The sequence below is a fragment of the Rhinatrema bivittatum genome, chromosome 4, assembly GCF_901001135.1.
Source record: "Rhinatrema bivittatum chromosome 4, aRhiBiv1.1, whole genome shotgun sequence".
NCBI classification, from domain to species: Eukaryota; Metazoa; Chordata; class Amphibia; order Gymnophiona; family Rhinatrematidae; genus Rhinatrema; species Rhinatrema bivittatum.
In genome coordinates this window covers 310,812,381-310,828,643 of record NC_042618.1, presented here as the reverse complement: position 1 = coordinate 310,828,643, position 16,263 = coordinate 310,812,381, and the positions used below count along the sequence as shown (strand labels likewise).

General features: G+C 44.8%; 1 protein-coding gene across 3 annotated transcripts in view; it reads left to right on the top strand.

Annotated features, from left to right (window-relative positions):
* Nucleotides 1-12,414: 12,414 nt before the first annotated feature.
* The window catches only part of ABCC3 (ATP binding cassette subfamily C member 3), a 475,864-nt gene continuing 472,015 nt past the window's right edge, over nt 12,415-16,263 (top strand). For 2 of the 3 annotated variants that reach the window (XM_029600255.1, XM_029600254.1), the window contains exon 1: nt 12,416-12,683. In XM_029600255.1, the coding sequence (XP_029456115.1) occupies nt 12,639-12,683 (45 nt within the window). In that variant the 5' untranslated portion in view covers nt 12,416-12,638. Of the gene's footprint in view, nt 12,684-16,263 lie in introns of all 3 variants that reach the window. The other variant, XM_029600256.1, reaches the window with a different exon arrangement.

Below are 16,263 nucleotides of genomic sequence, written 5' to 3'. Positions count from 1 at the left end.
ACAGGCACAGCTAGGCCTCTCAGGTCCTGGAGCAAGTCCCGGATGGAACGTAGGCGAGGCCCTGGCTTCAGAGCAGCCTCTGGAGGAAGGTAAGAGACCTCCTGTAGCGCAGCAACAGGGGGGATCGCAACAGAAACAATGAAACTGGCCAATATGTATCTTGAAATAATCAAACAGCTACTAAACCAAATGGAACTGGTAATAAACATTGATAAAACTGAATTCTTACACCTAGAACAAAAAAATATATACCCTACCCAACCTACAATCGCAATCAAAAATAATCAAACCGTGGAGTTAGCAATAAAAGTACAGAATCTAGGAGTAATAATTGACCCTGAGCTAAACATGAAACAACACATTTCACAGAAATTAAAAGAAGGTTACGCCAAACTAATGGTCCTTAGAAGACTGAAACCCCTGCTAACTCTGAACAATTTTCGCACAGTTTTACAGGCAATGATATTCGCGAGCACAGATTACTGTAACTCTCTGCTATTAGAGCTACTTCAAGCTACCATTAGACCACTCCAAATATTGCAAAATTCCGCTGCAAGAATATTAACAGGCAAAAAGAGAAGAGACCACATTACAGGGACACTTGCTGAACTACACTGGCTACCAATTGAACAAAGAATACAATACAAAGCACTGTGTATAATTCATAAACTAATCCATGATGAAAAGGCCGACTGGCTTAACACAGCACTGCGCGTACATGTACCCCACAGAAACCTGAGATCTGCTAATAAGGCTCTACTAACTGTTCCTTCTGTTAAATCAGCACGCCTTGCTCAAGTAAGGGAGAGAGCCCTGTCACTGGCTGGACTTGTTCTATGGAACTCCATGTCACTCGAAATAAGGCTGCAGAGAAATTTGAAGCTATTTAAAACTAGTCTAAAAACCTGGTTTTTTAAACAAGCTTTTTATAAAGATAAAGAGGAAAACAGTTGAAAGATAAGGACACACCAAATAATCAGTTTTTTTCCTTTAATATCTCCAACTATATATTAACGCTAGATTTGAACCGCGTAGAGTTTCTCAACCGACATATAAGCTTTAATTAACACATAGTTTCTTATTAAAAATATGTTACCGTTCTATGTTGGTACATGTATAATTTGGTACATGTATAATTTGTAATCTATACCAGCGGTTCTCAACCGGTGCGTCGCGACACACTAGTGTGTCACCAAGCACCGGCAGGTGTGTCGCGTGGCTCCCGGTCCCTCCCGCTGCTCGTTCTTCCCTGCTGCCGTTGCCGCCGGGCTATCAGCACGTTCAAGCCCAGCGGGAACGGCAGCGGTGCAAAAAAAAAAAAGCTGTGGCATCCGCGGCTGCCCTTTTCTTCTTCCCGCGCCTGCATCCCCCCCGGACCCGGAACAGGAAGTGGTGCGCGGGAAGAAGAAAGGCCGTGCCGCAAGAGAACCCACGCCTCGATCTTCCTGCTTGGGGTGGGGGAGCGGAAGCGCCGCGCGCAGCTTCCGCTTTCTCCCCCAAAGCAGGAAGATCAGCTGCCTCTCCTGCTGCCACCGGCCTCCTGCTATCTTCAGGCGTCGGGCCGTATGGTCCGCCGATCTTCCTGCTTGGGGGGGGGGGGGGGGGAGGGAGGAAGCGGACGTTGTGCGCTGCGCTTCCGCTACCCCCCCCCCGACAGGAAGTTCGGACGCCCGAAGATAGCAGGAGTCCGGTGGCAGCAGGAGAGGCAGCTGATCTTCCTGCTCTGGGGGAGAAAGCGGAAGGGAAAGGAGAGAGCAGCATGAGCCTCCCGCGATCGATGGAATTCTTCCTTCTTGGCCTGCGGGGGCTGGAGGAGCAGCTACCGTTTGTGCTGGGGTGGGGGGGAGAGGAAGTGAGTGACAGAAAGAGAGAGAATCAGCCAGCCAGCCTGTGTGTAAGTGAGAGAATGTATTTGATCGAGAGTATGTGTGTGATTGAGAGAAACTGGTCAGAGAGCTGATGTATGTGTATATGTGAGAGACAATGAAAGTGACTGCTCAAGGAGATGACTGATGTGTATGTGAGAGTGTGAGACAGTCAGGGATGTGTGTGTGTGAGAGAGAGAGAGAGAAAAAGCATGGAAGTGAGAAATCTGGGTATGTGAGAAAGCATGGGAGTAAGAAGCCTGGTGTTGTGGGGGTGTATGTGAAAGAAAGCATGGGAGTGAGAAGCCTGATTATGTGAGAGAGAGCATGGGAGTGGGAAGCCTGTGTGTGTGCATGTATATGAGAGAGACTGGTTGGTAAGGTGACGGTGTGACTGGTGTGTATGTGAATGTGAGAGAGAGAATGTGATTCAGGGAATGAGAAGCCTGTGCACGTGGAGAGCGAGCATGGAAATGAGAGAGAGACTGGGTGTGTGTGTGTGTAACAGAGAAAGTGATTATGGGAATGAGAAGCCTGTGCATGTGAAGAGAGTGAGCATGGGAGTGAGAACCTGGGTGTGTGTGAGACACAGCATGGGAGGGAGAAGCCTGTGTATGTAAGACAGAACATGGAAGTGGGAAGCCTGTGTGTGTGTGTATGCATGAGAGAGATCAGGTGACGGGTGTGTGTGAGAGAGAGAGAAAGTGATTATGGGAATGAGAAGCCTGTGCAGGTGAAGAGTGGGCATGGGAGTGAGAAACCTGTGTGTGTGTGAGACACAGCATGGGAGTGAGAAGCCTGTATATCTGAAAGAAAACATGAGAGTGGGAAGCCTATGTGTGTGTGTATATGCATGAGAGAGATCAGGTGACTGGTGTGTGTTTGCGTGTATGTGAGAGAGAGAAAGAAAGTGATTATGGGAATAAGAAGCCTGTACATGTGAAGAGTGAGCATGGGAGTGAGAAAGCTGGGAGTGTGTGAGATACAGCATGGGAGTGAGAAGCCTGTATATCTGAAAGAGAACATGGGAGTGGGAAGCCTGTGTGTGTATGCATGAGAGAGATCAGGTGACTGGTGTGTGTGTATGTGGGAGAGAAAGAAAGTGATTATGGGAATGAGAAGCCTGTGCATGTGGAGAGAACAAGCATGGGAGTGAGAGACTGGTGAGTGTATGTTAGAAAGAGAAAGTGATTATGAGAGTGAGAAGCCCATATATGTAAGTGGAACACGGGAGTGGGAAGCCTGTGTGTGTGTGTATGGCATGAGAGAAACTGTTCAGGAAGGTGACTGGTGTGTTTGTCAAAGACTGGGAGATGATTGGTGTGTGAGAGACAGAAACTGGTCATGGGGGCATGACTGGTATGGTGTGTGTGTGTGTGAGAGACATGGGCCCTAAGGAAGAGGACCATGAGTATAGAGCTTAGCCACTATTGCTGCTTCTGGTGTGTGCTACAGCCTGCATGGAAGAGGAGTAGGAAAGCTGCTGGAGGGGGTAAGTAAAGGTGGCTTTTTAAGTTTATTTTTCTTGATTGACTGCTATTTTAATTATTTAATATTATGTGATGTGTCTGCTTTTTTTGAAATATTTTATTGGTGTTTGGAGAATTTTTAATAGTTTTTATGAGTTTTTAATTGTTGGATGTTATTCTGTTCATAGTTGTTGTGAAACATTTATTCTGCTTATTAGTATAGTTTTACAATTATTTCTGTGTGGGGATCTATAGCTGCTTGCTAGTTCTGTTTTCCTAATAAGAGGTGTATTGGTTTTTAGGGCCTGATTTAATATTTGTAGTGTTGCCTTTTCATAGATAGGGTTGCTCCTGTTTGAGTGTATTCCATAATACAGGTGTAACTGTGTGTGGATTAGTTTATGTGCATTACTACAGATCCTGGGAGTATGTTAGGTCGGTTCTGTGTCTGTTACAGAGATATTTTACTAGCATGTAAGTGTTTTATCAGTCTTATTTGTTGCATTTTCTCAAGAGGACATGCATTGGTGGTAAACTGCTGTCTTTTCATAAGTAGGGCTATTGAGCCTGAAAGTAGAAGGAGTTTGAGTTGCTGTTACTGAGATGACACCAGAACCAGAATATCTTTTTTGTAGAGTGAGTTGAACGGGGAATGTCATAATTCTGCTTTACATCCATTATTGTGGATCAGGGGGGTTCTCGTGGATGCAAACTGTACATTTACATCTAGCCCTGTGACGATCAAGGGTCAGTGTGTCACGCATGTGAGAACCATCTGTCAGGTGTGTCCCGACAGAAAAAAGGTTGAGAACCACTTATCTATACCAATTATAGTTTTTCCTTTTGTGCCTTTTTGTAAACCATTGTGATGGTGATTTAACTTAACGACGGTATAGAAGAGTTTTAAAATAAATAAATAAATAGAATGACCCATTGCTGAGGCTATGAGGGGATGTCTGGGAGAGCCCTTTATAGGGCATTGATGATGACATAATCGTGGTCCACTGTGGCCACTTTCCCGCTGTGGGCCCTATAAGAGGAGACAGATTCTGCGTGCATGCTCCTAAGGCGTTCTGCAGCTGAACAGGGATGATGGCGTCCAGCCACAAGGGAGAAAGAGGAAGATGTCAGCAGAGTCCTGTTGCAAAGAGCGAGCCCAGGTAGCGTTGGGGGTAAGTGTGGGGTCTACCCATGAGCCCAAGGCCAGTGCAAGGGTATTGGGCGTCCTTGGCGACCCTTGCACTGCCCCCCCCCCCCCCGGTCGCGGCCCCTCCCTACCTGTTTCGGCGCTGAGAGAAGCACACAGTCTCTATTTCTCTTTGCTGTGAGCAGGACAGGCCCCGCTTGTGGCACAATGTGGCTGCTCTTCGGCGCCCTCTTCGGCTCGGTGCTCTAGGCGACCGCCGAAGTTCGCCTAATGGACGCGCTGGCCCTGCATGAGCCGCGAAAATGTAACAGCCCAACAATTAAAACTAATAAGAATTTAAAAATTCCCTACGCTCCATACCTGGAATCTTTTGGAGGTAGATACTGAGCTGCTGTGTGGCTCGGCTAGTTAGCCAGATAAACTTATCCAGTTAATTTAGCCCATCATGGCAGAATGCCGTCTTCACCTCACACTGCTGACTGCCGCTGACATGGCAAGGCTTCCGCCTTCCCTTAGGCACATGTGCATGTGTGCATATAATATAGGTCCCATGGCCAGGAAACACTGAGTAACATCTCCCAATGACATCAGCCAAATAGTGCTATTTAAGCAAGTGCCCTGCAGCATTACATTCTCAGCAATAGTCTCCTGCCTAGTAGCAGTGTGTGCTACACCTGCATTCTGATTGTTCTAGGTTCCTGCTTGTCCCTGTGTTCCTGGTTCTATTTGTTTTCCTATGCTCCGGCCTTCCCTTCCCTAGCCTGCCTTGTCCAGCTTTGCTTTGCCCTACCATCTTGTCCAGCCTTGCCTTGCTCAGCCTGCCTCATCTAGCCTTGCCCTCTCATCTCATCCAGTATCTCCTGTGTGTCTTCGTCTGTCTTTGGCCTGACCTTGACCTCTTGCATTGGACCTGACTACTCTTGCCTGCTGCATGGACCTTACTACTTGCACCTGCCCCAACCTTTGGCCTGTTCCTCATCTCTCCAGTCTGCTGCCTCTCCTGAGCACGGCGTGCCTCTGGACTCTTGCTCACTCTACAACGCTAGGGTTCACCTAAGTCCTGCTGGCCTCCAGAACCAAAGGGCTCAACCTGCGGGGGAGGCGGCTGGTATAGGTGACACTCCAATCTGTTCCACATCAGGGCACATTCACCAGCTGTCGGCATAGGCCTCGTAGGTTCACCTATGAGGCTGCGACAACCCTACTACTGTTAGAATCTGCTATGCTGATCGGAGGAGCAAGCAAATGGGAGTTAGTGATCTGTTAGGAATTAGCTCCTGGAGTGGGAGGAGTTAACAATCTCTTGTGCTCAGCTCCTGAAGTGGGAGGAGTGAGCAATCTGTTGTAAATCTGCTGCTGGATACTCCTGTTGGGGAAGGAGTCAGCAATCTGTTATGAGCCACCGTGCGGCAATAGCAATCAGTTAGGGACTGGCTCCTGTGGAAGGAGGAGTTTAACAATCTGATATGCTCCGTAGGCGGAACTAGCAATCTTGTTATGATATAGACTGCTGAGTTGGCAATCTGTACCAGCGGAGTGCTAGAGAGGGTACTCAGCTGGAAAGGAATGTAAATAGGTGAATCCTTGGGCCGATGGCAGATGACAGCGCCCCCAGGAGGATATCCTGAGAGGGACCACCAGCTAGGCTTGGGTATGGAGACAGACACAGATAGTTCTTTTATTAGACAGGTTAGTAGAACCACCAGAGGTGGCAGTAGTGAGCTGATATGCCCGGCAGGGCTGAAATCCCTCAGATACTGGAACTGCGATCCCAGGGTTGCTGAGCTGTAGAGAGACTATAGATAGTGAGTAGACAGGGTATCTGTATACATAGCCAGTAGTAGATGACAATCTCACATAGATTCTTAAGGAGGCTCAGTAGCTGGAAAGAGTTAGGCCCTTGAGGAGCGAGTACCTGGTTCCAGGGAAAGCTCTGAGAGAGCTTCCAGGCAGTAGAGAATCTTCAGAGTATTCAGGAACATAGGCCCTCGAGGAGTGAGTACCGGTTCCTATCTGCAATCTGAAATAGAGAAAAGAGAGCGAGGCCCCCGAGGAGCGGGTACCTCTGGTAAGTCCAAGGAGGCAGAGTAGCTTGGACGAATCCAGTAAGCAATTCCGAATCCTTGTCCATGTCCGAATTCGTGTCCTAGTCCGATTCAGAGTCCGGGTCCTTGTCCTAGTCCGATTCGGAGTCCGAGTCTTTGCTAACTCAAATCGTAAGCGAAAGTGAAGACCTTTTATGTTGGAAGCGGATGACGTCAATACAGGGGGACGCCCCTGAGGTTCGTGCCCTTGCTGGTACATACTTCAGAGCGTGCGCGTGCCCTACGTCATCAGGAACATGGCGGATCCGCAGCATCGAGCCGCTTCAGGGGCGCTGAGGAGAAGTGGCATGGAGACGCCGCGGCAGCAAGCCATCCATCAGACCCGGAGGGAGTCACCACAGAGAGAGGGTGGAGCGAGGGTGTAGCGCAGCCACGAACGCAACAACTACAGCAACAAGGGTTCACTCGCATGTTGCTCATCACAGCTAAATGTTAGCTGGATGGTTTTCGCTATGGCCATGCTGCCTTTTGGGCCACAGGTATCATGTCTTCAGCAAGGTGATACAGCTGCCACAGCAGTGTTTTGGGGGGGGGGGGGGGGCAATTTTTGCTGCTCCCCAAATTTTGCCACCTGAGGTGGCTGCCTTGCTCTACCTCATGATAGAATCTCCTTGAGTCCTACATTCTTTAAATAGTGTTTGGAGAAATGTATGGGGAGAGGTGGATGGAAGAAAACACTAAGGTAGGAGATGGTATTCCAAGCTCTAGAATACAATGTATTACTCTTGGTGTTGAATGTTTAACTTCACTTAGTATCACACAAACTCTGAACAATTCAGTATGATTTCTATACCCTTTATAAGTTCTATACATAGTTGCTGGTTGGACATTCTAGAAAGTAAAATTGAGTGTTTGTTTGGACTTGGAGTGGAGTGAATTTTATGGGATCTCAAAGGTGACCAACACCTAATACTCTAAAGAGGGACAGAGTTCATGGAGGAGAGAGTATTGTATAGCTCTCTGACCAGTCTAAATCAAAGCAACCTACCCCATTGCCTCTAGCGAGAAGACTACCTGAGCAGAAGACAGGACAGAAGTGGTCAAGGTCCAGGCAAGACGAACACAGAACATGGAATGCTGAACAGGTCAGGCAGGGTTACAGAACCGTAAGATGGCATCTTGGTTCTAGGATCAAGGTGGCAGAGGCTAGGCTCCATCCAAGACTTGGCTTTGAACGGAAGTCCTTAATACTTCTTAAGGCTGAAGCTGTAGTGCAGCATGGAGTAACAAGGCATAGAATGAAGCTGAGTTGAAGGTTCTCGAGAACTAGCACTCCAGCGATTCAAGGTGGACAGGACTGAAAACATGGAGTGTAGGTAATAGTTTAGGGTGCGTTGAGCAATAGTCTTGATATCACTAGAAGATGGAAGACATCCCAAAGTTAGTTCAAGTTGGGTTTGCAGTATGGTGGAACACTCTGTGTTGAACACCAACCAATAGTTCAAGGATTAGAGCTTAGGGATCCTGATGACCTGGTAAATTGGCAGTCTTTTAAAGCAAACGAGAGTTTGTAGGGTGGAGTTTACTTGCAAGGACTGTAGAAAGAAGCCCTCTTGTAGATAATTGATCGCCATATGACAGAAGTGTAGATGTTGTTCAAGCTAGTTGAACTGGCAGTGCAAGTGAATGGTGTTGAGAACTATTGCAGGCACAGAAGTTCTGTAATTCACATTTAGGAGTGGACCCTTAGGCAAGGGTAGAATCTTAGCGATGTTTGGCGAGTTGACACTCGAGCTAGACTGGTCTTTGACTGATGGTAAAAGATGCACATCCTCTGGACTACTTGAGAGCAGGCTGGAAGTTGCTGTACTTTGAAAAGGCACACTTGGACAGGCACCTTACTTGGATGGTGAAGCTTGCAGCAGATTCCAGAGAAGGGGTCGCTGGTTCAACTCGAAGAAGAGGTGACCTTGAAGTCTACGGTTTTTAGGTCATACATGCGCAAGTAAAGTGAAATATAGGGATTGCTGTGGGCCATTTTCATTACCTAATACAGTGCTTTGCCTTGCAGACAATAACGGGGTGGATTCTATTGGAGAATGTGCTTGGGTCGTGAGCCATTCTTATGTTCACCGTGCTCGGCGGAGGGCTGCCAAGAGGCCTTATGGCGAAAATTTGAACCTGAATACCGGAATGTACGATGGTTCGGCAAAGGGGGCATGGAGTGGGGGGAGTTGCTTTCTTTCCTTCAGGGGAAGGTTCGAAACTGGGGTGCACCACGTCTTTTGATCATCCATTTGGGGGGAAATGACATCGGAAAAATGTCTTGCCGCGAATTAGTGGCAATTATGCGGAAAGATTTGGCACAAATTATGCTAGGTATGCCAGATACGAAAGTGGGGTGGTCGGATATTATAATTCGGATCAAGCACCGTGCAGAGCCTTTATGGCGTAACGGCGTGAAAAAGTTGAATTGACAAATTGGAAAATGGTTGGTTCAACAAGGAGGTTTTTGGATAAGGCATGCTTGGTCATGGGAGGTGTTGGGTGGGCTATTTTTGGGCGACGGGGTGCACCTTTCGGACATTGGAATGGACTAATTCAATAATGCCCTGGAGGAAGGATTTGAGCAGCAATTGCGTTAGGAGGGGCCGCAGTGGGGAAACAAAGGCAAAAGGTTTGCCTTTGTTTCTGGCGGAAAACCCGAGCCCTAAGTTGGAATGTATTGGATTGGATTGTGAAGGACATTGGAGGGGGAGGAAAATGCTCATGTAGTTTGGGGCTGCTACATGGGAAGGCCTAAAGAGCAAGGGGGGGTCTGATGCTCAGGCCACACGCTTACCCTCGCTGGTGCTGTGGTGAGGTAAGATATGGGGGGGCTCGAAGTAGACTTACCATTGGGACGCGGTGGTAAGCGAAGAGGAGCACAACGGAGGGGGGAGGATTTCTGTTTTGGTTTATTGTATTAACAAGTTGCGGGCTTGGGTTATGTTTGTTAATAAACTGCGGCTTCATTTTTAAAGCCATATTGTTGTAAAGTGTTTTTCGTGCATGGGGGAGAAGGGGGCACTGGAGTAGCGAGCTCCTGTCTTGCTTCCCTATGTTACAGAAAGCAGTGCGAGCTCGTCTTGCGCTGCTGTAGGTAACATGGGCACAAGTGGCAGAGAGCATAGAGAGGGTGGGGGTGGGTGGGCGGGGGAGACTGAGGCAGACGTGGGCAATGGCAACAATTTTAAATTGCTGCATTGTCATTGGTTGCTGGGCATTTACACAAGGTTGCCGGCGGGAACTATGGCAGTTAGGCATCAACAGCGAAGCAAGCAGCAGATTTCTGCTTCCCTCTCTCCCGCCCTTGAAAGACAATGCTGAAGGATTAATGTGTTTGCAGTTGTTCGTCGCAGTTGGGGGCGGAAAACCTGAGCCCTAAGTTGGAATGTATTGTGTTGGATTGTGAAGGACATTGGAGGAGGGGGGAAAATGCTCGTGTAGTTTGGGGCTGCTACACGGGAAGGCCTAAAGAGCAAGGGGGAGGGGCCGATGCTCAGCCCGCACATTTACCCTCGCTGGTGCTGTGGCGGGGTAAGATATGGGGGGGGGGGGTCGAAGTAGACTTACCATTGGGATGCGGTGGTAAGCGAAGAGGAGCACAACGGAGGGGGGGGGGGTTCTGTTTTGGTTTATTGTATAAACAAGTTGCGGGCTTGGGTTATGTTTGTTAATAAACTGCAGCCTTGTTTTTAAAGCCATAAGAACATAAGAACATGCCATACTGGGTCAGACCAAGGGTCCATCAAGCCCAGCATCCTGTTTCCAACAGTGGCCAATCCTGGCCATAAGAACCTGGCAAGTACCCAAAAACTAAGTCTATTCCATGTTACCATTGCTAGTAATAGCAGTGGCTATTTTCTAAGTCAACTTAATTAATAGAAGGTAATGGACTTCTCCTCCAAGAACTTATCCAATCCTCTTTTAAACACAGCTATACTAACTGAACTAACCATGTCCTCTGGCAACAAATTCCAGAGTTTAATTGTGCGTTGAGTGAAAAAGAACTTTCTCCGATTAGTTTTAAATGTGCCCCATGCTAACTTCATGGAGTGCCCCCTAGTCTTTCTATTATCTGAAAGACTAAATAACCGATTCACATCTACCTGTTCTAGACCTCTCATGATATTGTTGTAAAGTGTTTTTCGTACATGGGGGGGGGGGGGGGGAAGGGGGCACTGGAGGAGCAAGCTGCTGTCTTGCTTCCCTATGTTACTGCTTTTCTGTAGCTCCTCCAACTTAATATCATGGTCAGAGGAACCGAAAAGGGATATCCCTAAAAAATATATAAAAAACTGAAAATGTTTAAAAAGTGTGCTGGCAGTCAGGTTAGGAAAAGGGATGCTCAATTAACGACCGTCCATTTTCCTAACTCATGACTGTGCACTAGTTAAGTAAATGGATGCCTGTAAAATTGAGCGTCTGTTTTCCTAACCCGCTGACAGCCACTTCTACTGGGCGCCCACTGCTGAGGACGTGCAATTTCCCCTAGCGCCTCCTTTTCACTGCGGCAGCCCATTTAAATATAACATTGGATGCCCTGGACAGGTGCATCGGCACGCATTAGGAGAGCGGGCGCTCAAGCATGAGCACCCGTTTTCAGCACGCCAATATTGCATCGGCTTGAAAATTTGTTATACAAAATATGAATGCTAAAAACATAAAATAAAACCAATTAAACATATCAAAACATTGATATATCAAAAGGATATCTTCTACCTCAGAACATTAGCCCATCACCCAGCATACTCATTAGCCTCACTGCATTCAATTTTCCACTATAATATAATTTGATTGGAATTAAATTATCCACTAATCTAAGTTACCCCTTTATCATTTATTACCAACAGAACCTCAAATTAATTTTAAAACAGAATAATTTTAATAAGGTACTTTCCTCCTACTCTGTTGCACATCATGCGGAAAAGGCCATAGAAAACAAAAAACCCTTCAATATTTTCCTAAATTTTAAAAGAGAAGACTCATATTTTACCCCACAGGGCAGAGTATTCCAACGTTCTGGACCTTGGACATCAAAAATGTTAGCAGGATTCATCCAATCTAATCAATTTGAAAGATGGAACATCCAATAAATTCTGACTCGCAGACCTGAAGGACCTAACGTGGCGATAAAATTTCAAACAGCATTAAAACGTGTGGGTACTAAGCCATTGAAGCCCTTAAATACCAACATTAAAATCTTAAAAGAAACCCTCCTATTAATAGGTAGCCAGTGAAATTTCTTAAAAAGTGGTGTGCTATGTTCACAAACTGAAATCCCTGCTATAATCCTAGCTGCTGAATTTTGAACAGATTGCAAGTCTTTGATGGATTTCTGAGGGAGACCAAGATAAAGTACGTTACAATAATAAGGATGTTAGTACCAACGAATGTAGCACAATCTTAAATCAGATTTACTTAAACATCGACCTAATCTCTTCTCCAAACTGTACAGAGTAAACAACCATAACAAATAACTCAGTACAAATTAAGCAATAAACCCCCATTCTTCCAATGTCTATTTCTCCAAAGCCCCAAACTATACAATTAAAATCCCACAACATCCTAATCCTCACATATTTCTCAAATTATATAGGACATTAATGCTGTAATCCTTAATTTGTGGATGAAAATATTGTTTGTTAATTTGTTTAAAGTTGGAGTAACATGTTGCTTAAAATCAATAAAATTTAAATGACAAAAAAAAAATGAACATGCCTGTTTGACTTTTTATCTCCCAGCTGGCAATGCGGATACCACCAGAATGGTTGCAGCAGTCAGTCATACATTGCATATAGCAGATTACAAAATGAAAAATGTGCCTCATGGGTTACCATAGCACAAGCTGGCTGTGTGTGAGTGCCGTCCTCCCTCGGCGTCTGGCTCCACTTTCAGACTCAGCAGACAGAATAGAAGGAAGTTCACCTCAGTTAAGGTCTGCTTCGAATGACAGCAGTAAGCATCCAAGGCTAGTTTTATTGCATGGATTACAGAACACCAGCTGGACGATTGGAGCTACCTCTGGGAACTTTTACATTTTACATTTCTGAAACGGGATCTAGCGCTGATGGATGCTTTCTGTGGGTCTGGGCAACTGGGATCCAGATTTTGGGTAAGGAAATTATTAGATTCAAATGGCATGACTGTGTTTGAGCTTAGTATGATATTTTCTTAGATATTACTTGCAGTATGTCGCAAAATTTAAAATATTTTGGTTCCTAAATTATTTCAGTTGGCAGTAAGTGAATTTGGAACAGTATCTGAATTTTCCTAGCTGACTTTGATGTTAAACTAGTTTGAGTTTTTTGCTCTTTTAATAGTAGCTGGCTCAGATTCAGCTAGCAGGAAGTTGTCTGGTCTTCCTTAGTCTCCCATCTAACCTGAGGATTCTGGCACTAATTAGATATCAGATGAGTCCTTGGAATATAATTCAAACCATATCCCCCACCCCTAGAAAATATCTTTGGAAGTGACATCATTAAAGTTTTTGCTACTCAGAAAAGTACACGGATACTTGCTAATAGATTCAGAAAGTTTCAAACTTGTGCTAATTCAAGTATCTTTCTATATGTCGCCGCAGATACCTTCCTCAGCGTGTAGTATTTTTTTATCCCACGAGCTCTGTGTTTTTTCTTTGGTGTTCTCCAGCATTTTTTTTTTTTGTTCCTAAGAATTCATCTTTTGAGTATCTGAATCTCATGCAAAACAAAGAAATCAGAAGGAAACTCTGAAACATTATTCAGAGAGAAACATGCAACTTCCCATGAGGTGGGGCGAGCAGCAGTTTCACTTCTGCCTAGGGCCAGGAATAGGTTCCTCCCAGTATTTACTGAATCTCCTATTGTTTAGCTTTAATTAGCGACTGAAGTGCAGGGACTTGCTCTGTGTAATTCCAAGAGCAGAAGGAGAGCATATAAGTAGAGCACCTGGATTTATATTTTAACTTTAGAAACATAGGAATGACAGTAGAAAAGGACAAATGGTCCATTCAGTCTGCCCAGTAAGCTTATGGTAGTATCTGCTGCGGAGTGTAAGATACCCCATGCTTATCAGTTTCCCACACCGAAAAGTCAGGACCCTCGTTGGTTGCCGTCTGAATCTAATTCCCCGAAACACCTTGCCGTTGAAGCAGAGAGAAATGTTTGAGTTGCATAAAAGTATCAGGCTTATTGGTTTAGGGTAGTAACTGCCACATCAGCAAGTTACCCTCATACTTATTTGGGGGTTTTTTTTTTAGTTCTATTTTTTCATGTTGAAAATGTTTTATACTTATAGGGGAAGTAATCAAAATTTTCTTTCAGGATTTAAATACTTTGTTGTCTGAATTAGAATCTGTTTTTTTAAACTCTGTGGTTTTGATTTGCTAGTATCTAGCCAAGGGGCGATCCGGGAAACTACAGACCGGTTAGCCTGACTTCAGTGCCAGGAAAAATAGTGGAAAGTGTTCTAAACATCAAAATCACAGAACATATAGAAAGACATGGTTTAATGGAACAAAGTCAGCATGGCTTTACCCAGGGCAAGTCTTGCCTCACAAATCTGCTTCACTTTTTTGAAGGAGTTAATAAACATGTGGATAAAGGTGAACCGGTAGATATAGTATACTTGGATTTTCAGAAGGCGTTTGACAAAGTTCCTCATGAGAGGCTTCTAGGAAAAGTAAAAAGTCATGGGATAGGTGGCGATGTCCTTTCGTGGATTGCAAACTGGCTAAAAGACAGGAAACAGAGAGTAGGATTAAATGGGCAATTTTCTCAGTGGAAGGGAGTGGACAGTGGAGTGCCTCAGGGATCTGTATTGGGACCCTTACTGTTCAATATATTTATAAATGATCTGGAAAGAAATACGACGAGTGAGATAATCAAATTTGCAGATGACACAAAATTGTGCAGAGTAGTTAAATCACAAGCAGATTGTGATAAATTGCAGGAAGACCTTGTGAGACTGGAAAATTGGGCATCCAAATGGCAGATGAAATTTAATGTGGAAAAGTGCAAGGTGATGCATATAGGGAAAAATAACCCATGCTATAATTACACGATGTTGGGTTCCATATTAGGTGCTACAACCCAAGAAAGAGATCTAGGTGTCATAGTGGATAACACATTGAAATCGTCGGTTCAGTGTGCTGCGGCAGTCAAAAAAGCAAACAGAATGTTGGGAATTATTAGAAAAGGAATGATGAATAAAACGGAAAATGTCATAATGCCTCTGTATCGCTCCATGGTGAGACCGCACCTTGAATACTGTGTACAATTCTGGTCGCCGCATCTCAAAAAAGATATAATTGCGATGGAGAAGGTACAGAGAAGGGCTACCAAAATGATAAGGGGAATGGAACAACTCCCCTATGAGGAAAGACTAAAGAGATTAGGACTTTTCAGCTTGGAGAAGAGACGACTGAGGGGGGATATGATAGAGGTGTTTAAAATCATGAGAGGTCTAGAACGGGTAGATGTGAATCGGTTATTTACTCTTTCAGATAGTAGAAGGACTAGGGGACACTCCATGAAGTTAGCATGGGGCACATTTAAAACTAATCGGAGAAAGTTCTTTTTTACTCAACGCACAATTAAACTCTGGAATTTGTTGCCAGAGAATGTGGTTCGTGCAGGTAGTATAGCTGTGTTTAAAAAAGGATTGGATAAGTTCTTGGAGGAGAAGTCCATTACCTGCTATTAGGTTCACTTAGAGAATAGCCACTGCCATTAGCAATGGTTACATGGAATAGACTTAGTTTTTGGGTACTTGCCAGGTTCTTATGGCCTGGATTGGCCACTGTTGGAAACAGGATGCTGGGCTTGATGGACCCTTGGTCTGACCCAGTATGGCATTTTCTTATGTTCTTCTTATGTTCTTCTTATATCACCATCAGTCTCTTTGTATTTTGTATTGCAATGCTTTTGGGTAAAAGTGATGTCACAGTACTGAGGGGAGTACATGTATACTCTCTGGCTCCTCTGGGGAAACATCCTGCAGGAATAGAGGACCACAGTCAGTGGGAGGCAAGCAGTAGGTACCAGCCAGGCAGCTTTTTGTGAGAGAGGTTAAGAACATAGGAACTTGCCATATTGGGTCAGACTGAAGATCCATCAAGCCAGTGTCCTGTTTCCAGTAGTGGCCAATTCAGGTCACAAGCATCTGGCAAGATCCCAAACAATAAATAGATCCTGTTTATCCACTATTGCACAGTGTTAAGTAGTGGCAATTTTTTAAGTCTATTTGATTAATAACAGTTTATTGATTTCTCTTTCTGGAATTTGTCCAAACCTTTCATAGACCCAGCTATGCAATATGCCTTAACCACTTCCTCTGGTAATGAATTCCAGAGCTTAATTGTGCATCGAGTGAAAAAGAATTTTCTCAGATTTGTTTTGAATGTGCTACTTACTAATTTCATGGAGTGCCCAATAGTCTTTATATTTTTTTGAAAGAGTAAATAACTGATTTACATTTACCTGTTTTATTCCACTCATGATTTTATAGATCTCTATCATATCCCCTCAGATGTCTCTTCTCCAAATTGAACAGACCCAATCCCTTTAGTGGTTCTTCGTAGGGGAATCGTTTCATTACCTTTATCAATTTGGTCATCCTTCACTGTAGGTTTTCCAATACAACTATATCTTTTTTTTTTGAGATATGGCAACCAGAACTGCACACAGTACTCACCTTGGAGCAATACAGGGACA